This window comes from Pseudogymnoascus destructans (assembly GCF_001641265.1).
Source record: "Pseudogymnoascus destructans isolate 20631-21 unplaced genomic scaffold scaffold_18, whole genome shotgun sequence".
NCBI lineage: Eukaryota > Fungi > Ascomycota > Leotiomycetes > Thelebolales > Thelebolaceae > Pseudogymnoascus > Pseudogymnoascus destructans.
In genome coordinates, this window is record NW_020167537.1 from 207204 (window position 1) to 231969 (window position 24766).

The 24766-nt window shown below is 47.2% G+C and overlaps 2 protein-coding genes across 2 annotated transcripts; both read right to left on the reverse strand.

Moving 5' to 3' along the window:
- Positions 1–15147: 15147 nt before the first annotated feature.
- VC83_07178 (uncharacterized protein) lies at positions 15148–16660 on the reverse strand (the record flags this gene model as incomplete). The annotated part of the gene is made up of 2 exons (XM_024470755.1): positions 15148–15779; positions 15829–16660. 2 exons carry the CDS (start codon positions 16658–16660, stop codon positions 15148–15150), a joined length of 1464 nt encoding a protein of 487 aa, XP_024321997.1.
- Positions 16661–21297: 4637 nt separating this feature from the next.
- On the reverse strand, positions 21298–23473 carry VC83_07179 (uncharacterized protein). The gene has a single exon (XM_024470756.1). It carries the CDS (start codon positions 22824–22826, stop codon positions 21819–21821), a length of 1008 nt encoding a protein of 335 aa, XP_024321998.1. The 5' UTR covers positions 22827–23473; the 3' UTR covers positions 21298–21818.
- Between the last annotated feature and the right edge of the window lie 1293 nt (positions 23474–24766).

The window sequence follows — 24766 nt, forward strand, 5'->3', positions numbered from 1 at the left end:
AGTATATAACAAATACTGTATTGAGTTGAGCACGAAGCTCCTATCTAAGGAAATACTATCTACTTATATAGTGGCGTCGTGCCTAGTGGACTCTTGGGAACTCACTCGAGTCCTCGGAGTCCTGGACTCTTAGGACTCTTCTCATCATCCTGCGAGTCCATCACGTGCCTAGTGGACTCCTGGGAACTCACTCGAGTCCTCGGAGTCCTGGACTCTTAGGACTCTTCTCATCATCCTGCGAGTCCGTCACGTGATACTTTCGGAACTACTATTCCCCGCTGCCCCTCCAGGTACCAGGGCCGGTCTCATGCGACCTCCCTCCTTCCTGTCCTGTAGTTGGCCAGCCTTCTTGTTCCGTCGTAACACTCGCTCCCTTCCCCTGGGCATTCGTCTCGAATCCTATAAGTACGTCCATGTCCCCGGGACTCTGCTGCTCCTCAGCGAGTCCTTCAACATGCAACATGCCTACTGACACTGCCCGCAAACTCCAGGAACGCAACGATCTTGTCCGTCGAATAAAGAACCACGGATACGAACTACCCGAAATGGATTCTTGCTCGAACTGCGTGAGGCGAAACATTACTTGCGTGTCGTCTCCAAATGATTCACGGTGGTGCGCCGAGTGCGTTCGTCGCAACTTGAAAGAAAAGTGTGACTGTATGGGTCCTGAGCATCCCGACTGGGTGAAGCTCGAACGGGAGGAGGATCGCCTGGATCGCGAAGAGGAAGAAACCCTTTCGAAGTTACTTCGTCTGCGGAAGCAGAAACGCCTCATCCGAACCCGTGGTAAAGATATGCTCCGGCGAGGTTTGAAAACCCTCGACGAGCTTGATGCGGCAGAGGAGGCCGAACGTGTGGCTGCTGAGAAGCGTGACGCTGTTGAGGCTGAGGAACAGGCAGTTAGCGCTGCCTCCTCGTCTGTGACCGGGACCCTCGCTTCCTCCGATCCACTGGCCTACTCCCCTGCATCTTGGGATCAATGGCTGGCGGATGGCGGCGTCGATATTCCTCCAGCAGTTCTTTGCTGATGTTCCTTGTTGGTTCCCACGAATTATCCGTAGGTTCGTAATTTTCCCATTTTATCAAAAACTCTTCTCGACGTCCTACTAACCTTCTGTCTAGGATCGCTTCGACCTCATATTCGATTATCTCATTCTCGGGTTGGAGTTCGGTGTCAGTCGCAATTGGGGTATTTCCTCTTGCTGGTTCCAGTAGTGAGACATGAAATACCGGGTGTAGTCTAGACTTCTTGGGTAGCTGCAGTCTGTAATTAACTGAGCTGACTTTGTTCAATATTTTGAATGGTCCCAATTTCTTGAAGTCCAACTTTGTGCTTGGTCGTTTCGTTTTGATATGTTTCCAGAGTAGGTATACTTTATCCCCCTCCTTGAAGGCAGGTTCCATACTGCGCTTCTTGTTTGCGTATGCGGCGGATCGTTCATTTAAGAATTGGATGTCCGTCGCAAGTTGTTCGTGGAACGATTTCAGTTGTTCCACCACGATCAGGGCTTGTTCAGCTCGTGATTCATCCGGTCTTGGTTGCCTATATGCTTCTGGCTGGTAGCCATAATTGGCAAAGAACGGTGAGACTTTCGTTGCTTCTGTCATCGCGCTGTTATATGCAAACTGTGCGATGGGTAAGATCTGAACCCAGTTATCCTGTTGATGATTGACATAGCTTCGCAGGTACTGTTCAAGGGTCTGATTTAATCTTTCTGTTTGGCCGTCTGTCTGGGGATGAAAAGCTGTTGACAGCTTATGATTTGTTCCCAGTAGCGCCATCAATGATTTCCAGAATTTCGAAGTAAAGAGCTTGTCTCTATCTGAGATGATTTCTTCTGGCATCCCATGATCGGCTAATATGACTCGAATGAAGGTATATGCGAGCGCCTCGGCGTCGCTAGCTTCTAGATATGGTATAAACTTCCCATATTTCGTGAGTCTTTCCGTGATGACGAGGATAGAGTCATATTCTATTCCTGTTAACGGGTCCTTGGAGGGTGGAAGCTTGACGATGAAGTCCAAAGCTATTGATTTCCACGCTCCTTTTGGTACTGGTGTCGACTTGAGTTGTCCGTATGGCAGGTGCCTATTGGATTTTGACTTGCTGCAAATGTCGCACTCTCTTACCACTGTCTCTACCTGCTTCCTCATACCTGGGAAGTAGTAGTGTCGGGTGATTCGTTCGAAGGTTCGTGTTACTCCCTGATGACCGTGTGCTGGTAACGAGTGTTGTTCTTGCACCAGCGGGCGTCTCATTTGACTTGGGACATACACTAAGCCTTTGTATCGAATCAATCCTTGTTCGTCGATGGTGAAGTCGCCTTCGACTTTGGACAAGACTCGCTTGGCGCATTCGTCTGTTGCGTAAGCTTTCTTGAGTCTTTCCTCGAGTTCTGTATCTTCGATGACTGAGATCGTCACTAGTAACTCGTTGTACTGTATTCCTGCATCTGTTTTCTTCAGAATTGCTCTAGGTCTTTCTTCCTTTGGGCCGGCGTAGTCGGTCCGTCTGCTGAGAGCGTCTGCTCTTGCATTCTCGGAGCCCTTGCGATAGGTTATCGTGAAGTTGTAGGCTGCGAGGGTTTCTGCCCAGCGGACTTGTCTGCGGTTTAAAACCTTGGTCGTGGTGAAATATATAAGGTTCTTGTGATCCGTCCATACCTGCACAGGGTAGGTGGATCCCTCAAGATATACTCGCCACTGCTCAAAGGCAACGACAATAGCCAGTAGCTCCTTGTCGTGGATGTCGTAATTGAGTTCCGCGGGTGACAGTTTCCTAGAGTAGTACGCGATTGGTTTGAACTTACCGTTCTCGTCTGGTTGATTCAGACATGCTCCAATTGCGAAGTCAGAAGAGTCCGTTTCGAGGATGATCTTCTTTGCAGGGTCAAATGTAGCAAGGATAGGTGCTTCCGTGAACTTCGTCTTAAGTTCCTGGAAAGCAGCCTCTGCCTTGTCCGTCCATTTGAATTCGAGATCCTTTCTGGTAAGCTCCGTGAGTGGTTGAGCTACCTTGGAATATCCCGAGATGAATCTTCGGTAGAAGTTGGCGAAGCCTAGGAAGGCTTGCACTTCCTTGACCGTGGTCGGTGTTGGCCATTCCAACACTGCCGTTACTTTTGCTTGGTCCATCTTGATGCCGTGCGTTCCGATAATGTAACCCAAGAATTCGACTTGGTTTTTATGGAACTCGCACTTCTCTGGTTTGAGGAGTAAGCTGTACTCCTTTAGTTTCTTCAGGACGAGTTTGACATGCTTGACATGCTCCTCCTTGGTTGCTGAATACACCAGGACGTCGTCTAGGTAGACAATGGTAAAGATGTCTAAGTATTCGTGCAAAGCATCATTCATCAGTCGTTGCATAGATGCGGGTGCGTTTGTTAGCCCAAAGGGCATGACTTGATACTCGAATAGGCCATAGCGGGTGCGGAATGCTGTTTTCCACTCTTCCCCAGCCTTGATTCGGATCAGGTTGTATGCTCCTCGCAGATCTAGCTTACTGAAGATCTTTGCTCCTTGAAATCTATCGTGTAGTTCGTTGATTAACGGCAGGGCATACCTGTCCTTGATTGTGATGTTGTTCAACGCTCGATAGTCCACACATAACCGTAGGGAGCCGTCTTTCTTTGGTACGAAAAGCACCGGACTTCCTGCTGGTGATGTGGATGGTCTGATGAATCCTTTCGCTAGGTTATCATCGATGTACTCCTTAAGTACCTTCAGCTCCTTTTCCGATAGCTGATATATGGGTCCGAACGGTGGACTCTTGTCTTTCTCCAAAGGTATCTCGTGATCCCATGGTTGGTGCTTAGGAAGCGCCTCGTTCTTAGGGCCTTCCTGGAATAATTGCTCGTATTCCTTGTACTCCACCGGTATACTCGTCGGTGAGGATGCCTGGGCTAGGTCATCGAGCTCGGAGGTTGCACATAACTCCTTCCGGCCCTGGGAGGGTTTCTCCCGTTGTCGCGTGTCCGTCCGTTGTTCACACGCGCACTGGCTCATCACAACTTTCTCGTTCCACCAGTCGATCTGGGGGTTGTGTTTCTTGAGCCATGGCATACCAAGGATGCACGCATGGTTGTCCATGTGCACGATGTCAAACTGAATCGTTTCCTTGTGCCCGTGTAGCATGACCATTTCCAATGGGACCGTTTCGTGGGTCACCATTCCTTCATTAGTCGAGATGGGCTCTCCATCTACAACCATTAATGGGTATGGTTCGGTTTTCAATTGCGTCTTGAAACCTTGCGTGTCTGCTACTTTCTTTGTCATAAAGTTGCCCGTCGCTCCTGAGTCAATCATTGCTCGGAGGTGTCGCTGTTGTATCTTAGCGACCACATATAGTTGCATGCTGCCCGTCGTGGCGCATAGCTGGTCTGTACTAGGCCTCTTCGTGTCGCTCGCTGGTGGCCTACCGTCGAGGACTCCTAGTTTTTTGACTCGTCCGAGGAAGGATAGTATTCATCCGCTTCCAATGGTGGTCCTTGGGGAGATCGTTTCCCTCGCTCTTCTGCTTCGTCTAGCAGATGTGGGTATTTCTCGTATACCTGTTCGCTTTTGATAGGCAAGTCCCCTTCAGACTGGCTTCGCCTGAGGGCGTGAACTTGCTCTGCATCTCTGAAGTGTATCCTGGGCGAGGATCGGGGAAACAACTGATTCTGGTGTTTCTTTTTCCAGTGGAGCTTGCAGTCATCTTCGCTGCAATACTCCCAGTAGACATACGCGTGCCAGGGATGATCAGTCTCTGTTGCGTCTGTCGTTGATAGTTCCTGCTGTCCTCTCACCCATGCACTATCTTCCCTCGGAGGCGTGGAGAACGTGTCTAGTTGCTCCATGGCTCTCCTTTCGATGCGTGGAGTGGGTCTCGCATTTTCCCGTCGGAGCATATCTCTGGCTTTCTCGTCGTACTTCTTCAGGGCTCTCCTGCGGTCCTGGTAGTAAAGTTTGACGCTTTTCATATACTTCAGTTTAGCCATATGCTCGACATCCTTCTCCAGTTCTTCCGCTTCTTGGGCTTCCAACTTAGCTACGTCTTGGGACGTGCCAAGCAGCCTGCGGGTATTCGTTAGTTGGTCGTAGTATCTCCAGAGGTCATCCTTGCAGTCGTCCACCTTGCACTTTAACGGAAGTTCCTGTAACAGGTTCCCGTAGAGGTCTTTAAGCATGGGGATTCTCCTCTGGCCATTGGGCTTGTCTCGTTTGGCCCTAATCTTCGCGTGGGCGTGTTTTGCCATGCGTCTTACTACGCTCTTGCACCGTGGACTCATTGGTTCCGTAGGTGCAAGTTCATCGAAGGTCTCCTGTTCCGAGACGGTGAACGATTCCGCCTCCGACCCTTCATCTGAGCTCTCGTCTTCTGGGGTGCTTTCGCCGTTTATTCCCCAGTCCTGTTTGCTCACAAACGTTGCATTCAACTGTCCTGTCCAGGTGGCATTGAGTTGTTTGCCGACTTTGCGTCCGCCGTTCCCTTTCTTTGGCTGTCTGCAGTCTCGGGCCATGTGGCCTGGCTTGTCGCAGTTAAAACAGAGTCGTTCCTTGAATTGTCTGTCTTTCTTAGGGTCACGGGGTCGTCCAGGTTTGAACGTGGCATCGAGTTCCATTGGGTCCGACCAACGGTTGTCTCGCGGGTGTTGATCCCGTCGTCTGCCCTCGTTTCCCCGGTAGGGGTAACTTTTCTTGGGCTTGTCATAGGTCCGACGTTCCTTCTGGAATTCGTATAGTCGATTGTCGATTCGGACCGTATGTTCGATTAGCGCTACCATGTCCGTTGGTTGTTGTTCCAAACGGGCAAGTTCCATACGTATATGGCTCTTCAGCCCACGTCGGTAGTGGCTGATGAGTGCGCTGGCGTCCCATCCTGTCTGATTGCCATACCTCTGGAATTCTGTGGAGTATGTGAGGGCGCTGCCAGTCTGCTTAAGTGCAAACAGATGGTCTTCTGCGGTCTTAATCTCATCGATGTCTCCGAACATGCGTCGGATTTCCTTACAGAATCCATTCCAGCTGCCAAACATAGTCTGCGTAGTTGTCATGCTTCCATTGGTACTTTCATATTTGAAATAGTCCTTGAGGAATGGTTCGATCCATCGCAGGGCTTCCCCCCTAAGGTAGGACGCAGTCCACAGGGCATAGCTCTCCTGGGTGGGAAACTTCTCATCATTGAAGTGCTGGTACAGTTCGACCTGTAGCAAAAACACCTCAAGTTCCTTTCGGTTGCCGGAGTAAGTGTCGGGCAACTTGACGCGTAGAGTTTCCTTGAGTTCGTTGACGGTGGGTGCATCGGGCATCTCTTCATTCTCAGGCTTAGACCTCTGAGACGAAGTTGGCGTGGTGGGGGTTTTCCCCTTCGAACTGACGACAGACATGTTGCTTTGTGTGTAAGCCGGTACCTCGTAGAAGTGGTGCTCAAAGTGTAACGCTGACTTCTAAACGATAGAAGACACAGAGGTTCTCTTGCGTAAAGGTTTACTTATCAGAGGAGGCAGGGGATCAGACACAAAGGCTTCAAGTAACACGTTACTAGTATATAACAAATACTGTATTGAGTTGAGCACGAAGCTCCTATCTAAGGAAATACTATCTACTTATATAGTGGCGTCGTGCCTAGTGGACTCTTGGGAACTCACTCGAGTCCTCGGAGTCCTGGACTCTTAGGACTCTTCTCATCATCCTGCGAGTCCATCACGTGCCTAGTGGACTCCTGGGAACTCACTCGAGTCCTCGGAGTCCTGGACTCTTAGGACTCTTCTCATCATCCTGCGAGTCCGTCACGTGATACTTTCGGAACTACTATTCCCCGCTGCCCCTCCAGGTACCAGGGCCGGTCTCATGCGACCTCCCTCCTTCCTGTCCTGTAGTTGGCCAGCCTTCTTGTTCCGTCGTAACATGCTAGGAATCACGACAAGGAATCTAAATCGTGTTTTCAGCTACACCTATGACTAAGCCCTAACCCTCTTTCATAACGAATCTCATGTGACGCCCCTAAGCCAAATCGTACCAATAATATCGCTTGGACTTTTGAGAAGTTGTTGAAGGGTAGGCTTGCCAAACTGTATTCGAGCTTTAAGCTCCGTTAGCTACCAATTCTCCCAATTGCTAAGTATACCCACTTGCACCATTATTCAAGACAGAGCTGATAGTTTTTCACTCGAAGAATCGGAAACTGATTTTCCTGTTTTCTTATTCATGCTGTGGCAGCGCCCATAATCTTGAGTGTGTGTACTTGTGCAGCCCAAAAGTTTCCACAGGGTCTGTGCACAACAGCCAATTAGATTGTAGGAATCTACCAAGCACCATGTACTTGTACCCGAGTACACGCGTAGAAAATGTACACGTGTAGAATATGAGAGTGAATGAAGCAATGAAGTAATGCTCAACAATGGCTGAAATCTCAATACCACTACGTGCTGCAATTATTACCTTGCGTGTATACATGAACGCATCATATGGAGAGATTGAAAAGAAGCTTGGAATCTCAGCTGACTCTATTGCATGTATATGGCACCAAACTGTTGAAAAGGCAGAGAATACTGAAATTCACAACCTTCTCCAACACCTCAAATCAAAGCCACAGAGCGGAAGACCACAGACAATTCAAAAGGATTCTGAAGAGTCACTACGCATACAATCTTTGCTACTTGCAAATCCATTTGACACTTTTCAACAAGTTATTAATAAGGAAAATCTACCCTATGCACGATCAATTATCGAACGAGTTGCAAAGAATCACTCAAGTGTTGAAATTCCACAACCTATTGTACGGAAAAACATCTGCCTCAAGCCCTACTTGGATAATATCATTCCTTCAGTACGATGGAAATTCTGCAAATGGGCACTATCTGAACTTGAAGCTGGATCAATTTTTATTTTCTCAGACGAATCATATATCAATATCAGTGGGAATCCACATAAGAAACGACAGATAACAGTTCAACGGGGTCAAACAGCAGAGAGCATGGCAATTCAACAGAAGAAATCTTTATTTCAAGGTATGTTTTGGGGAGCAATGAGTTCAGAAACCTCTATCTTACGCCCTTCTTGTTCATGGATTCCTGAAAGTATAGAAGAGAAGCAGATACATGTGCAGAAACTACGAGAGATAAATGCATATTGGAAATCAAAAGCAGAGAATGAACTTGTTAGAGCAACAACAGTTGGAACTCTTGAGAACTCTAAATGCAGATATTCGGAATGGCAAAAGAAAATGGAAAAAGGCACGAGTTGCTTCACAAGAGTTTGGAGATATAGAGACATAGAGTAGAGGATGGCAATCAGAAGGGCAAGAAGTTTCAAAGGGCGGGATTGATTGGTTTCTATATCGAGAGATGGTTCTTATTCCTCTTCTCTTCCTCTACTTTCGAAAAGTAAAGGCTTTACATCCTACAAAACGAGTATAGTTTGTGGATGATAATGTAAGTCTTCATTTGGAGGCTCACTGATCATTGGAAGATTATATGAAGAAGGAGGAATCTATAGAGTGAAATTTTGGCCTCCAAACTCACCCGATTTGCACCCTATTGAAAATGCCTTTGATTATCTCAAGGATCAGGTTGACGGCTATACACCATTAAATGGAGGGAAGTTTGAGATTCTTCCTCAAGAAATACCCATGCATGGGTATTTCTTGAGGAAGAATGGATGGGAAATCTACACAATTATGTGCTTCATTTAAGGACAAGTTGGAGCGGTGTATTGCAGTCAATGGGGGGAACAACTTTTGTTGGTAGATCAATAGTACGAGTAGAGTATGTACATGCATTTTCTTCAAGTACTTGCATGCCCCACTTATTATGCACAGACCCTGTGGAAATTTTTGGGCTGCACGAGTAGTAGACGACAAGGACGCTAAGGATTAGGAGCTCGCAACCGTTGTTGGCTCTAAGCAGGGAGACGGGGAGGTTCCTAAGGGGATGGACGAAGACGCCTAGATCGCGGCTCTGCCTCGTGTGCCCTAGCTGGCTGTGGCCCCTTGTCATACTGACATTTGTTGCACTCAGTTTGCTATCAAACTCAAGAGCAAACTTAGAAATCTCCTCCTCAAACCTACAAGTCACCATACATATCTTGGCTTATCACACCAACAACAAGAGCAATACTACTCAACGATTGCTGCAAACTCTTCTACTACATCTGTTTTGCTACATACATCACGGCATATCATTTGGACACTCATTGAACAAGTTATTAAGAAAATCTCCTCCTTAAGGGGTGGGCCGAGACTACCACATGGCATATCTCTATCAACTAGAGGCCTAGGAACATGAACAATAGCTCTAGAAGCTTTACAACCCTCTATGATTCATTACACGTCATCGCTCCTTAGTTACCCACAAGATTGGTTAAGTTATGACATAATTTGTCTATAGGTATCTGACCTTGGACCTCCTTTTCACTTCCTATAGGCTAGAAACCTGAGAGATGTTTCTATGGGATTCTCTTACATTCGCTACATGATTAGCAAGCTAGTTGTGGGTCGCACTTGATTTCTAATACATTTACCAAGCCTGGTTAGTCATGAAAAGTCATGGAAAATGAGAGAACTACACTCCTTTGGCATAAATAGGATTGCCCTTTCCTTAAGAAAGGGCAAGCAGACAATACAGTAAATCAACTATCACATACTTCCACGTCTTCTCCAAGCTTCCAAGCATTGATCTTGTTACTCCTTGTTTCTGAAAAGTCAGTGAGGTGCTAACCTCTGACTTATCCCTGAGTTCTCAGACTCAACATTTGTTACAACTTGTCTAAACCACTCCACTACATCATACACCTGATTGCTGCATTGTGGAATAGTCTAAGCTACAACCCTTTGGCTCTGTTTCCTAAGACAGTGTGTTGTCTTAGTAAAATCATCCCTTCCTTGGGTGGCTAGATTCTCACATCTGGTGCACCCACCATTACAACCCTTGCACCTTTGTAACTTTTAGATAGTTCTAGTGATCTGAAATGGGCTGACCTAGCAGCTCCCTACTACCCTGTAGTAGATGAATGAATCTGTTTCTACACTAGTACCACCTCTGTGGCTTCCCTGTGTGCCCCCCCCCTCTTATAATAAGGTTCTAAGAGTGACACGTAGAAGGTTGGATGCACTCCCATCTCCTAGGGAAGCTCAAGCCTATTTGCTTGTTTCCCTACTATTTCTACAATCTTAAATGGTCCTATAAGCCGCTCTAAGATCTTCCTGTTTAGGCGCCGCAGCCTTAGATTTTTCGTTGATAATAACACCCTATCCCCTATGTTATATTCCCTTGGCTTATGTTTGAGGTTGTAGTATTTCGTCTGTGTAGGGTTAGCAATAAAACTCACTAAACTCATCCTACTTATGAGTTGGTGAGTAACTCAAACTCATGAGTTTGAGTTCTGTGTTCTCAACTCATAACTCATGAGTGTTAGGGAAACGGGTATTACCGTGTGTTCTAGCAGGTTTGTACGCCTAAAATGATAATGCTAAAAAAGGGGATGACAATTGTTTTCTCTGGAGAATTGTCTAGTCCCCCCTCACTAAGGCTACGAAGCTCGGTTCGTTCAGACTTTGGAAGTTTCCTCTAGGGCTACAAATAGCGTACATAAGCTCATAGATTAGGTAGTAATTAATTTGATTTGTTCTATTCAAAATACTGTATTTGCTGTGCTTCCCTCCTGACATTGTGCCCAAATGTGTAGTCCTAGCTACTCAAGATACCATATGATTTGTATAAGACTTCCGTATCCTAGTACAGAGGAAGTGTTCAAAAGTTTTGTCCTGCCAAGAATGCCAAGGTATGCATAACTTCCCCTCACTTGCGACCGACGAACTGACTGACAATCGACAGTGCCTTTCAAGTTCAAACGATGGCACCGAACACGGATATCTCGACGAGGGCCCTGATTGTGGCCCTCAAATCTCCGACTGGAGGAAAGACTTCAGTGGAAGTTGCTGAGAAAACTGGCCTGTCAACCCGACAGGTCAACCGGATATATACTCGTGCAAGTGAGCGTGGGTTTGGCCCCAACCATATGCCACTCACCTTACGAGATGAGTGGTTACAGGACGCCCGACAAAACAAACAGCTGAAGCGACAGAGGGAGTTGTCGCAAAGGTGCAAACCAACCATTATGGAAGGGAAAAAACTTGTGCTGATATCGCGGGGGAACTTAGCTTGCAAGGTATCGACATCTCCTCCACGACAATATGGAGGGTTTTAAGGACTGCTGGCTTCCGGAAAACGAAACTGATGAGGAAGCCTGGGTTGACGAAGAAGATGAAGGCGGAGAGATTAAAATGGTGCCTTGACCATCAGCACTGGATACTTGAGGATTGGAAAAATGTAATATGGTCAGACGAGACATCTGTGGTACTAAACCATAGACGGGGAGGTTATTGGATATGGAGAAAGGCAGACGAGGCATTTTTACGGAGTTGCATTAGGGAACGGTGGAAAGGATACTCAGAATTTATGTTTTGGGGATGTTTTACTTACGACAAGAAAGGGCCATGTCATTGTTGGATCCCAGAGACAAAAAAAGCGAGACGCTGCAGAAGTTGAAATACATGGAATGAATGAGGAGTTGGAACCAATTTTAGGTGAAGAATGGGAATTATCAAATGGTATATGCCGAATGTCTCTATGCAATCTTCCTGGTATAAAGCCGCTATGGAGATGGAATAAAAAGAATGGGAAGTTAAGCCGTGAGAAAGGAGGAGGGGGGATAGATTGGTACCAGTATCAGAAAAAGATTCTGATACCAAAGATGTTCCATTTGCAAGTGAATGCATGGTAGACCGTCCGGATACTATTGTACAAGAAGACAACGCTCCATCACACAATCATTACATTCAGCGGCGAGTATTTCAATTACATGACATTAATTGCCTCTTCTGGTGCGCCAACTCTCTAGATTTAAATGTCATCGAGCCATGTTGGCCATGGATGAAAAGGAGGACTACAAGGAAGGAGGCACCAAAAAGTCGACCAGACGCGATACGAGCTTGGGAGACCTGTTGGGAAGATCTCCCTCAGTCGCAAATCCAAGCCTGGGTTGAGAGGATTCCTCAACATACCCAGAAAGTCATCGAGCTAGAAGGCGGAAATGAGTACAAGGAGGGGCGAGATAAACACTGATTTCATAACTATGTACATAACTAAATTGTGAACTGTGGCGTTTCCTAGCGTGGGACAAAACTTTTGAACGCTTCCTCCGTAGTTGGGTGGGTGACCACCAGCGAATACCCACTGTTGTATGTTTTTGCTATTTTTTTTGCTATTTGTCGTTCCGTGATAACAACCTCTCTTATATCATGACAATCAAATAACTATCACATACGACCATAGACTCAAGAGAATTGGGCATCCTGTCCGCTCTGCCATACACAAGCTTGTAATTCAGTGGATTGATGCTCTCAATCTGTAAGGATGCCTCCTTACCTAGATACTCGAAGGGCCCGCCTCAGAGCTGTTACGGTCACCACGGGCATGAAAACAGACTTCGTGCTGTTTCGGACCAGTTGAGGAGCACATAGCGAGTTACACTATAGTGGGGAATGGTAAGGGTGTAGGGTTCAGGGTTGATGCGGACCTGTTGCAGTGGAAGGTTCAGGGCTAGGGTTGGGATAACCGAGTTGGGGCCGTTTCGGGTATTTAAGGAAACAGACTTAACGGGGTTCCCCCTTCATCTTTTTTGTATCCTTCGTAGTAGACCTATAGGATAGCATCCGTTTAGCCTCCGACTCGCACTCTCATATGCTATTACTGTGAGCTGGGTGCCCTGTGTCCTTACACAATCGTGCCAATAGGCATAGCATGGAATCTGAGCCCCTTGCCGCCTTAAGGGGTGAAGCGAGGGTGAAGCAAGGGTGAGCAGGGTGAGCAGGGTGAGCAGGGTGAGGTGACGCACCGTTTTTATGTCAATTTCGTGTCAGTCTCGCATCAATTTTGTAATAGTACCAGAGTGTGGCCGTTTTAGCTTACGTACCTTGTTCAGGTGCCTTGCTCTTATTTTCTATGATCCACCACGTACGGAGGCGTGTACCAAAAGTCCTTGCCAGGCTAACAGTGCCAAGGAATGTAGCGTTCGGGGCTAAAAATAGGGGTAAAGTCACTAAATAGGCATCGTCAATTCGTATTTTGTAGAGTAGAAGATAATACAGATATTAAATATGCCTTCCTACTCTCTTGCAACGCGAGCTCAAGCTATAGGACTCCGAGCTTATGGAGCTACATATCAGCAAATTAAAGAGAATACAAAAATTTCCGAGCGGCAAGTGCGATACTACATGGCTGAAGCACGCCGCCGTGGATATAATCCAGATATCGACAAGCAATTACTCGATAAATATCTTATTGATGCCCCTCAAACAGACGCCCTCAGAAACTAAGTGAAAATGGCGAAGAGACTCTTAGAGTATAAAAATGGACTGGAACTCTCGAGAGAAGACAGCAGCAACAATTGGTTATGAAAATGTGTGTCTACAATGACTGCTTTTCGAGCACTACAACGGCATAAACTGAAGCGATGAGAGAAGCACGACTACAATTCGCTCTACAATATGCACATTGGACTCTTACGGATTGGAAAAACATTATATGGACAGACGAAACATCTATTGTCCTTGGCCATCGACGTGGAGGATTTAAAGTATGGAGGACAAAAGATGAGAGATTCGAGCCATCTGTTATTCGCTCTCGATGGCACGAAGCGTCGGAATTCATGTGGTGGAGCTGTTTTACATATGATAAAAGGGGCCATATCACATTTGGAAGCAAAGGAGAAGAGAGAAGCAGCAATTGAAATCGAAGCATTTAATAATACAATTGAAGCACAATGCAAAGAGGAATGGGAACTTGAAAATGGAATACATCGCCTTGGATTACGGAACTATAGAGGAAGGAAGCCAGAGTGGAAGTTTACAAAAAAGACAGGAGCAATGACCCGTGAGAAAGGAAGAGGAGGAATTGATGCATGGCGATACCGAAAAGTCATCCTTGAGCCTTTACTTCTACCGTTTGCACAAGAGTGTAAGAAGGAAAGGCCAAATACTATTGTACAAGAAGATAAAGCACCATCTCATGCGTCAAAGTGGCAAAAGGCTGTCTTTGATAGGTTTGATATTCAATGGCTATTATGGCCAGGTAATTCGCCTGACCTTAATATGATTGAGCCTTGTTGGCCATTTATGAAGCTGGTTACTAGTCGTAAAGGGCCTCCTACAACTCGGAAGACTGCAGAAATCGTGTGGAAAAAGGCATGGGAGGAGCTTGAACAACGGAGAATACAGGCGTGGATTGAGAGGATTCCACGCCATATTCAAGAGGTTATTAGACTTGTTGGAGGAAATGGATATAAGGAAGGGGTTAGTGATATATCTACACATGGCAAGGCACGTAGGAACTATTAACTATTATAATTGATTCTCATTTTATGAAGCTACAGGTGCAAGTATCGTGAGTGCTCATTTTGACAGGGGTAGGCTATACCCCTGCCCGGCAAGGACTTTTGGTACACGCCTCCGTAAACTGAGCCCCAAAAAAGTGCAGAGGTGCCACATCAAGACCACAAGTAGCTACAGCAGGAGACTACATTGTGAAGTTCACGTGATTTGGAGATTTGGGGATCAAATATACAAAACCAACGACATTCGAACTTCTCACAGGCATGGCAATTCCTTCTACTGGATAATCTTGATCTCATTACACCCTGCACTACCACGAGGTGAAAGCCATCGCAGGGTCTTGACATTTGTAGTATGTGCATCCTCTACTTGGTTCGGCCCGTGTTGGTCAAGGCTCCCGCCCTCACTAAATTGAGGGGCGGCGTATCCACCCAATATTCGTAGTACTGACGGGCGCACTGCCCGGACAGCTACATCAGACAACATTTCTTCAAGATACATGTATGAGCTGTAAGTCCCGAAAATGTGCCACATCAAACCACAAGAGGCTAATTTAACCAGAGTATAAAGCGGTGACTACATTTATGAAGCTCACGTGATTAGGGAACGACACGACACATGCACCTCGCTCAGATAAAACGTGATACGACTCTTCACTCCTTAAACGCCAAATCTCCATATTCTACCTTCATAATTTTCGTCAGCTATAGCATCCCTCATAACCTTAATATATTTGTATACCAACAATAACCCCACGCCACAAAACATATCCACTATTATTCGAGAGTGGGAGTTTCGAATCGTCTTGCCACGAACTCCTCCATGTTCACAGGTGTCTCCAGTGGTTTTCCGACCTCAGCGGACCAACTTTCCATGAGTTCTAAGCAGCATAGTGGCTCTCGCAAAGCCTGGAGATACCAAAAGGTACCATTTTCAAGGAAAATTTGCATCCGGGCAGAAAAACTGTGGTCTTTTCCTAATAACGATTCTTCATCCTGCAACACCTTCATGAAGTTCGTAAAATGGACCTTGTACTCTTCCCTCTCCTCAGCTGTCCAATCCCAGGGATCAGGATTTGGTATGAGCCAAGGAGGAGGAGCATTGAGAAATTGACGTGGTGCCGCGTAACAGAATTCCCAATCTATTAGCGCCTTTATCTCGAACGTTTTAGAATCCACAAGTATGTTCCCAAATCGTAGATCGTCGAGAAATAACTTGAAAGGACCATTACGGTCCACAGAGCTCGCAAGCTGTTTTGTGAGCAGTTTGATAGTTTGCAGACAGCGGTATTCTTCTTGGCACTCGACGTCGTCTGATACAGACTCGGGATTTTCACATAGAAGGCGTGTGTGCTGGTCGACAAGTTTGTTAAGGTATGCTGTAGTTGTTGAGGAAGGCTCCCTATTATCTGTAGAGAAATTAAACGCGGTGCTAAGTAGTGGTAGGAAGGGGTATACCATAAAGATGGAGCCCTGTCAGTCTCTGACCTTCATTCGTCTTCAACGTTAATGGGCCGGATTTAACATGCCAAGATCGACTGTTCAATGACATTGACAATCCACCTATCTGATCAAAATCGTGTTCGAACAGCTCCAAATAGATTTGCGCCATTTGCTTATAAATGAAATCCAAAGTGGACTGGCCTATTCCGGGTTTGATCTTGTCGTTCTGATAAAGAGCCTCATCTAAACGTTCCCCTTCGACGAATTCCATGATAATGAAAGGTCCTAGTCCGGCGAATCGTCCCTCAGTTCTTCCAGACGCTATAACTTTTGGGATCGGAATTCTAGTCCTGTCTTTGATGAATTTCATGACTGCAACTTCCTGATCGACCTTCTCCGTTGGATACATAACATCGCCTGGTATAGGGAAGCGAAGCAGCCAGTCATCATGATCGCTCATGTCGAAGCGCAGCCTAAAGCAATAATTGAAAGCGCCTTCAAATCTTTCCACAACTCGGCATGGCTTTCCACTGCGGAACCCTGAGACGAACTCTTCCAATTCCGAACCCAAACCATTATCATGGTCGTATGATGCAAGTTTCTCCTGCCATTCGGCACGAACAAGTCTGTTTGATTCCAGAGCAGCCGCATTCACGCGCATTTTCTGTGAGACGTTCAACTGTCGACGGCTCAGAGTAGCCAGATTTGCCTCGAGATTGCCTGTAGAAATGCTGGCGTATCGGGGCGTGTCATTAACAAGGATCAATGGTCTGGCGTATCTGCACTGGGAACGGTGTGGACTATGCCTGATATACCAGGCTTTACAGGTCGCGCCGAGGACAGGCATGTGGAGGGAAAGGAGTGGCGAGGCGTCGTGAAGCAATCTCCCTCCAATCCGATCTGCATACGGCAATATAATTATACTTCGGTAGATTGTACAGATTTTCAAAATAATTATTTTGGATGTAACGAAACCCGACATTGCCATAGTATCACTAAATTCACGAACTACATAGTTTGCAAAATCAAGCAAAGTGGCCTTAACTGATTGGACTAGTATTGAATTTCTCGTTCTCTTAAATTCCGCAACAATCCTTTGATCTAGAACATGACTTAAGTCTTCTGTGACTTCTTCAATTATTGCTGTGCTTTTGTTCGTAGCTTCTTGGTGTGCTGGTAAGTGTTAATGCTGATACAGTCCGTAACGATTAATGATTCAAAGCTACCTGTTTTATTTTTTGTTGTCTCTCTTCTTTTTCGAGTCATCTCCCTTCTTCACCACAGCGTCTTGCTCCTTCTTTTTTTTGGCAGATTCCCGTTTCTCCTTCGAGTCGTTGCCTTTTTTCACAGCTTGGTCAAGGGAAGATGATTTCTCAGTGTCATTGACGATTGTAATATCGGCCATCTTGTTGAAAGCAGATTTTGGATATCGAAAATGTTCGTTGAGAATGATTTCAGTCGCGTGGAAATGGCATAATTTAGGAGTATCTAGATTTAGTGTAATAAGGGAAGCTGGGAGCCTCCCCTTCTCTTATGGATAAAAGCTCAACTGCAAACTGCTGCCTAAACTGACATGAACAGTGTGAGGTGCATGACTTCACCGATGAGGCTTCCACAAGGCTCGACTTTGCAATATGCAGGCCGTGAATCAGGTCGCGTCAAATGAGGGGTAAGGATATGTCAAGCGATCGATCCAACATAATTGGGAAAGCCGACCACTGTGAAGAATGCTGAAGAGATGATCACAGAGGTATCTCAGCACCAATTTAACTAGACGGCTCTGCTCCAAGACAGCCTTGCTGACTATGAAGTTGTCGGATCACGATATATGAAGTTGGTATGGGTCGGGCTAAGTTTCTATATTTTAACGTTCCTGGACCTTAACGTGAAATAAGGTGCAGCAAGAGGCACAATTGAAGCAGGCAGCCTTGCGTTGGCCAGTGAAGCCACATCACAAGCCCCTTATATGCAGAGCCGCCATCCACAGAAGGAAATGGCCGAAAGCATCCTGCATAATCTAGGCTCCAGTGCTTTAGGCGTACAGCCACATCGTGGTGCATATTCATCATCTATCACATGAGACATGCAGGACGTTGACTTCTCTGTCCTCCGCAACGTCTGTGGGTTCATCATGAGAAAAATTTCAACGCTGGAACTGTAAGGACACAGGGCACCCAGCTCACAGTAATAGCATATGAGAGTGCGAGTCGGAGGCTAAACGGATGCTATCCTATAGGTCTACTACGAAGGATACAAAAAAGATGAAGGGGGAACCCCGTTGAGTCTGTTTCCTTAAGTACCCGAAACGGGCCCAACTCGGTTTGTAAGGATGCCTCCTTACACGGGGTACCCTCGGACCCGTAAGACAACGCGGAATAGGCGACATAGTAGTATAGCAGCATAGATGTTCTAGGGTCGGGGTCGATTCGGGCGGCAGACGGGAGTGGATCTACCGGTACGCTAAGGCCTAGCCGAGTCGGACCCCATTTAGGTACATAAGGGGTAGGAAGCTATAAGCTCCCCTTTCATCTTTTTTGTATCCTTCGTAGTAGACCTATAGGATAGAATACAGCATCACCTCCGACTCGCACTCCCATATGCAGCTACGGAGAGCCGTATTCCCTGTGTCCTTACACGGTTGTCCCAACCCTAGCCCTGAACCTTCCACCGCAACAGTGTAATGGTGGGTGAACCAGATGTGAGAATCTAGTCACCCAAGGAAGGGATGAATTTACTAAGACAACACACTGTCTTAGAAAACAGAGCCAAAGGGTCGTAGCTTAGACTATTCCACAACGCAGCAATCAGGTGTGTGATGTAGTGAAGTGGTTCAGACAAGTTGCAACAAATGTTGAGTCTGGGAACTCAGGGGTAAGTCAGAGGTTAACACCTCACTGACTTTTCAGAAACAAGGAGTAACAAGATCAATGCTTGGAAGCTTGGAAAAGACGTGGAAGTTGTCACGGTTCACCAAGGCATAGGGCGCCAGTTGGGTATAACGAATTAAACTCAATCTAGAGAAGAAAGGAAAGAGAAGAGGAGCACTCGAGCAGTGGCTCGATCTATATACAGCTATGTTGTTGTGGAGTGAATTCTCTTTAGCGAGACTAGTTCTGAGAATTCACTCCACAACTGAAAACTTCGCTCCAACCCCGGAAAGCTACCCACACCCCTGAACCCCCACTCGAGCTGCAAGGCGCACTTGATATCGTAACAGAAGTATGTGATAGTCGATTTACTGTATTGTCTGCTTGCCCTTTCTTAATGAAAGGGCAATCCTATTTATGCTAAAGGAGTGTAGTTCTCTCACAAGACTTTCCATGACTTACCAGGCTCAGTAACTGTAGTCGACATAAGAGAACCATCTCTTAGGTTCGTAGCCTATAGGAAGTAAAAGGAGGTCCAAGGTCAGAGTACCCCTATAGACAAATTATGTCATAGACAAATTATGTCATAACTTAACCAATCTTGTGGGTAACTAAAGAGCGATGACGGGTAATGAATCATAGAGGTTCATAGGAGCTTTTAGAGCTATCGTTCATGCTCCTAGGCCTCTAGTTGGTAGAGATATGTCATGTGGTAGTATGAGTGATGTCATGTAATGAATCATAGAGGGTTGTAGAGATATGCTATGTGGTAATATCAGCCCAGTAACTAAGGAGCGATGACGTGTAATGAATCATAGATGGTTGTAGCAATTGTTGAGTAGTATTGCGCTTGTTGTTGGTGTGATAAGCCAAAATATGTATAGTGACTTGTAGGTTTGAGGAGGAGATTTCCAAGTTTGCTCTTGAGTTTGATAGCAAACTGAGTGCAACAAATGTCAGTATGACAAACAGGTCGGCATCGACCCTGAACCCTACACCCTTACCGTCCCCCATGCCGTAACTCGCTATGTGCTCCTCTACTGGTTCGAAACCACACTGAGTCAGATTTCTTGCTTGTAGTGACCGTAATGTTACGACGGAACAAGAAGGCTGGCCAACTACAGGACAGCAAGGAGGGAGGTCGCATGAGACCGGCCCTGGTACCTGGAGGGGCAGCGGGGAATAGTAGTTCCGAAAGTATCACGTGACGGACTCGCAGGATGATGAGAAGAGTCCTAAGAGTCCAGGACTCCGAGGACTCGAGTGAGTTCCCAGGAGTCCACTAGGCACGACGCCACTATATAAGTAGATAGTTAGTTCTTAGATAGGAGCTTCGTGCTCAACTCAATACAGTATTTGTTATATACTAGTAACGTGTTACTTGAAGCCTTTGTGTCTGATCCCCTGCCTCCTCTGATAAGTAAACCTTTACGCAAGAGAACCTCTGTGTCTTCTATCGTTTAGAAGTCAGCGTTACACGTAACAGCTCTGAGGCAGGTTCTTCGAGTATCTAGGTAAGGAGGCATCCTTACATGAATCATTCATAAATATGCATAGGGTAATGATTGCTGCACGTAGTGGAATTGAAATTTCGGCCATTGTACTTGAAGATAGTTGAGAGTTGGGTATTATTGTTGTAACTGAGTGTTGTACTTGAAGATACTCGAGTAGTTGAGAGTTGGGTATTATTGTTTGTAACTGAGTACTTATGCTTCCTAATTATTCTAGTTAATTGGCTGGAGTGCACAGACCCTGTACAGACTTTTGGGCCGCACGAGTAGGGTTGTAGGACGTGCTACTAGAAGTTAGCAGGGGATGCAAGGGGGGGCGTGGAGGGGTAACGGACTAGCGCCTTCTAGATGTTGTTCGCATGCCTTAGGGTGCGGCGTAGACCGCGAATGTTAGCGGCAACCTCGAGCATCGCTAAGCTAGTGTCCCGTATAAAAAGATAGGTTCTCCCACTGCCACGTGGAGATGCTCATTCTCCGTCTCGAGCGACCGAGGGCACGCTGTCGCTATCCCCACGAAGAGCGACTTCCACGAGTGCTACGAATTGTAGCCGCCAAAGCCGCCAAATGGTACTCGCATGGGCTTGGTTGCTGCCGCCAAGTTCGGTACTGGTACTGGCTTCAAAGCGGTAACTGACGCCGCCGACAGGTCGGGAGGAATGGTTGCCGCGTCTCCTAGTACAAGGGTTGAAATCTGCTTGGAGTGACCGGTGTGTTGACTGTGGCAAAGCATTTTACTCCCTGTTCGTAGATTCATCCCGGCGGATGGGCAGAATCTAGAGTTGAGGATTGTGAAAAATTGTAATGTGAAAAGTATATATATATAGGATGTCAACTGTTGTCGACGGGAACCACTGGCTAGTATATATATATATATAGCCCGCACCTGCCAGGAACAGCACTAAAAACTAGCTTCCGCCTGGTGTGGATTTTGGCGGGCTGGCCAGAACTCGAGTCTGTTGGTTGCTGTTCTGTGGACGGTTGGCTGTGGGGGGGAGGCTAAGAACGAAAGTGAGAAGTGTGGTATATATTTGAGATGATAATGCCGAGAGATATTTATGGAACGAGATACCACCTTATATAGCCGATAAAAATGGAAAAGGTTTGGCCTCAAAAACGGGAGTTTGTAATTGTGAGTTATTGTAATGATAATTGCCTCTTGAAAACAGACATGGCTCAAAAAGAGCGAGCACATGCACAGCACAAGCAGTCTCCCCTCCAAGACGCAAATAAAAACTCAAGCCGCTCAATTGCTGTCTAACTAGTGTACCCAGGTATCAATCCCAGATGCTCCTTCTATACCCAAAGTTCTATATGCTATGCCGCTATGCTCTCAAAACAAAAACTCAAAACGACAACAAATAGACAAAGCCTCCTCCGATAAGCCCCCCGACAATCGCTGATGTCGAGGGGACCCTACCTTCCTTCCCCTCCCAAAATGCGCCGCCGAGAGACCCCATTCTATTGTCGTAACTAACCCAAGATCATAACCGCCACTTCCCCCATCCGTCCATCCATCCGTAACTTTTCGTTAAGAATCCTCCATAAAATCCTTTGCACGGTCATTGATTGGATGCTTTTTTGTTGTCAGGCCACCAGGGCTCGGGCAATAGTGGGGGTTTCCATTTTTTCAGTACCCCATATCCGTATCCATCTCATAATACGGCAGCGCCAGCATCAGCATCTCCTCCATATCCGGGATACGCTCCTGGACGACCTCATCCTCCCCACTCTCCGGCTCCTCACACTCCACAATCCTCTGCGGCGGATCATCAAAGATGAGACTCAAGCGCTCTCCCGTCTTCCTCCGCAGCCTCCGCAGCCCGCTCGCGCTGGCCCCAATCTCATTCGCATCATACGGCTTGATATCCTCATCGTCCGTCTCGCTGCCAATACTCTGGCTCAGCGTGCGCTTATGTATGCTCCCCGAGCTGAGCCGCTTCATGCGCTTGAGCAGGCGCTGCTTGCTCATCCAGGCGTCATGGTCGTCGCGGGGTGCGCAGGCGAGGAGCTCGAACTCGTCGGCCAGGCGGGTGGCTTTTGCGTCGGCGGGGGCGGGGGTGGGGGGGGAGTGCTCGGAGGTTTCGGAGTGCTCCGAAGGGGCGCGCGAGGAGGCCGCGTCGCTGTAGTGGTCGGGGAGGATGACGGAGAGGTCGTCGTCGTCGGAGTCGCTGGAGTCTGTGTCGTGGAGGGAGGAGAGGATGAAGTTCGCTGGGATGAGGCTGCGCGTGCTGTGGTGCAGCGGGGATTGGATCTCCGAGTGCTGGGTTATGCTAATGTGCTCGCTATCGATGGAAGGGGCGGGGCTGTTTGAGCGGGAGGAGCGCGAGGAGGAGGAGGTGGAGGAGCGCGGGGAGAGGTCCTCGAGGCGCACTTGCGGGATGTAGGTGAAATTGTGGCCTTGGCCGACGGGGCGGATCTCGTCGTGGGTCGGCGGGAGGGGCCTTGAGAAATTGCGCATTCCGGGGCGTGAGGTGGGGTGGAGAGGCTCGCCAAGCGGGAAGGACGAGGTGGTGGGCGTCTCGGGTGGTGAGGAGGGCACCGTGGGTCGGCGCGCGAACCGCACGTTCGGGGTGGATGGTTGGGAGTCGTCGGAGTCATCGGAGTCCCAGTCTGAGGAGTCGGATGAGGACGACATTTTTTGGTTTTATGTGTAAGCGTCGTCGGCGTTGTCGCACGCTGGGTGGTTTGCGGGTTGAGTGGTCGGTACTATCGGTCGTGATGGCGACAGGGTATGAAGGTCTCTCCACAGAGGAGAATCCAGTCGAGGGGAATTGCAGCTCATGATAAGAAGTAAAGGGATAGATGTTGCACGTAAGACGCTCGAGCTCTCTGTAGGGGGCTTCTCGAGGATACTATGAGGTGATCTTCCTTGGATAAGAAGGGATAATAAGGGCGGCGGCCAGAATTCCAGGCAGTGTCGTGTGGTGGTCGGGTATCGGGCTGGTGGGAGAGGAGGGGTGGCCACCACTCTTTTTTTTTTTTTTTTTTTTTTTTCAGATTGATTGCTTTGATTGCAGACGGGAAGGAAGGAGTTGGCAGTCGACGGCCGATGAAAGGTACGGGATATATAAAATATATGTATAAGATATGTATAAGATATGTAATGACGAGAAGTATAGGGAGGGGAGGAGGAACCTTTTTGTAGCGGACGGTTTCAGTCGGGAGGAATGGGAGGAATGGGAGGAACGGGAGGAATGGGAGGAATGTGAGCAATGTGAGGAATGGGAGGAATGGGAGGAATGGGAGGAAGGTGGGAGGAAGGTGGGAGGAAGGTGGGAGGAAGGTGGGTGGGAGAGTTGTGGATAAATATAACGCGAAAATCTGACAGTTTCGGCGCCTCTGCCCTGTGTGGGTGGTAATAATTATCGTGGGTAGCAGCTGTTGGTATGATCTTTAATCAAAGGACCAGGGGGGACTTCATTAGTACAGTTATAGTACAGGTAATACAGTACTTAACATTATCTAAAGAGGGCGTGGAGGCAGCGAAAATGCAGTGAAATGCAGTGAAATGCAGTGAAATGCAGCGAAATGCAGCGAAATGCAGCGAAATGCAGCGAAATGCACCAAGCAACGGTATGAAACCGCAGTGTCGGGTTGCAATGCTGGGAAGGGCAAAGAAAAAAGCTTCCATGAAAAATTCGGAGTCGGGCAGCAACACAGCCAGAGGGAAATAGCCAGCCAGGTTGTGTAGGTTTTCTGTGGCACCATTTGCCCATTTTGCCCACAATCCTGGCCGCATGGGGAATACAGCTAACAGCTAAACAGCAAGCAGCATTTTGTTTTGATTTTGATTTCCCACTCGTTGCTGCGTGCGTGCGTCTAGTCATCAAGGGATATATCACGACCGCCGAGGTAGATGTCTGTGAACGAAGTGCGTTGTCAGAAGCGCAATTTCGGGCGGAGACATGAGAGGACGAGCGCGCGTTCGTGAGCCGGTGTCACCTAGCGTCACTACTCAGAACACCTGGGTCTTAGGTCTATTAGGTCTATTAGGTCTATTAGGTCTATTAGGTCTATTAGGTCTATTAGGTCTATTAGGTCTATTAGGTCTATTAGGTCTATTAGTCTATTAGGTCTATTAGTCTATTAGGTCTATTAGTCTATTAGGTCCAGGTGTAAGGAGCGTCGACGAACTTTGTGTGGGTTTCCTTTAAAGTGATAGAAGTACTCACAGGCACTCGGCGATCGAATTCCACACACATTCCACGCACGCATGTTGGTCCGCTGCGCTGGTCTCAACCTCCTCGTCTCAGCTATGATGTCTCATGGAGATATATATAGATGGGCATGAACAATAAGACGCGTATGTGTCGGATACAAATCACAAATCTCAAACTCAATCGAGGCCCGAATATGTGGTTCGGCGGTTCGGCGGTTCGGCGGTTCGTCGGTTCGGCGGTGCACATTATGAAACAGTGCTCGACATCATGTATTGAACAGTACGAGCGAGTGTTGTCCAGGTCGAAGTACAGTACTACTACACTGCATAACCATGCCTGTATAACCCTAATATATAACTGAACCAACTGTATAACTATACTGTATAACTATACTATATAACTATACTATATAACT

Bases quoted from the DNA above. Each gene is read 5' to 3' on its own strand.
- VC83_07179 (XM_024470756.1), bottom strand. From the start codon at position 22,826: ATGTCGTCCTCATCCGACTCCTCAGACTGGGACTCCGATGACTCCGAC.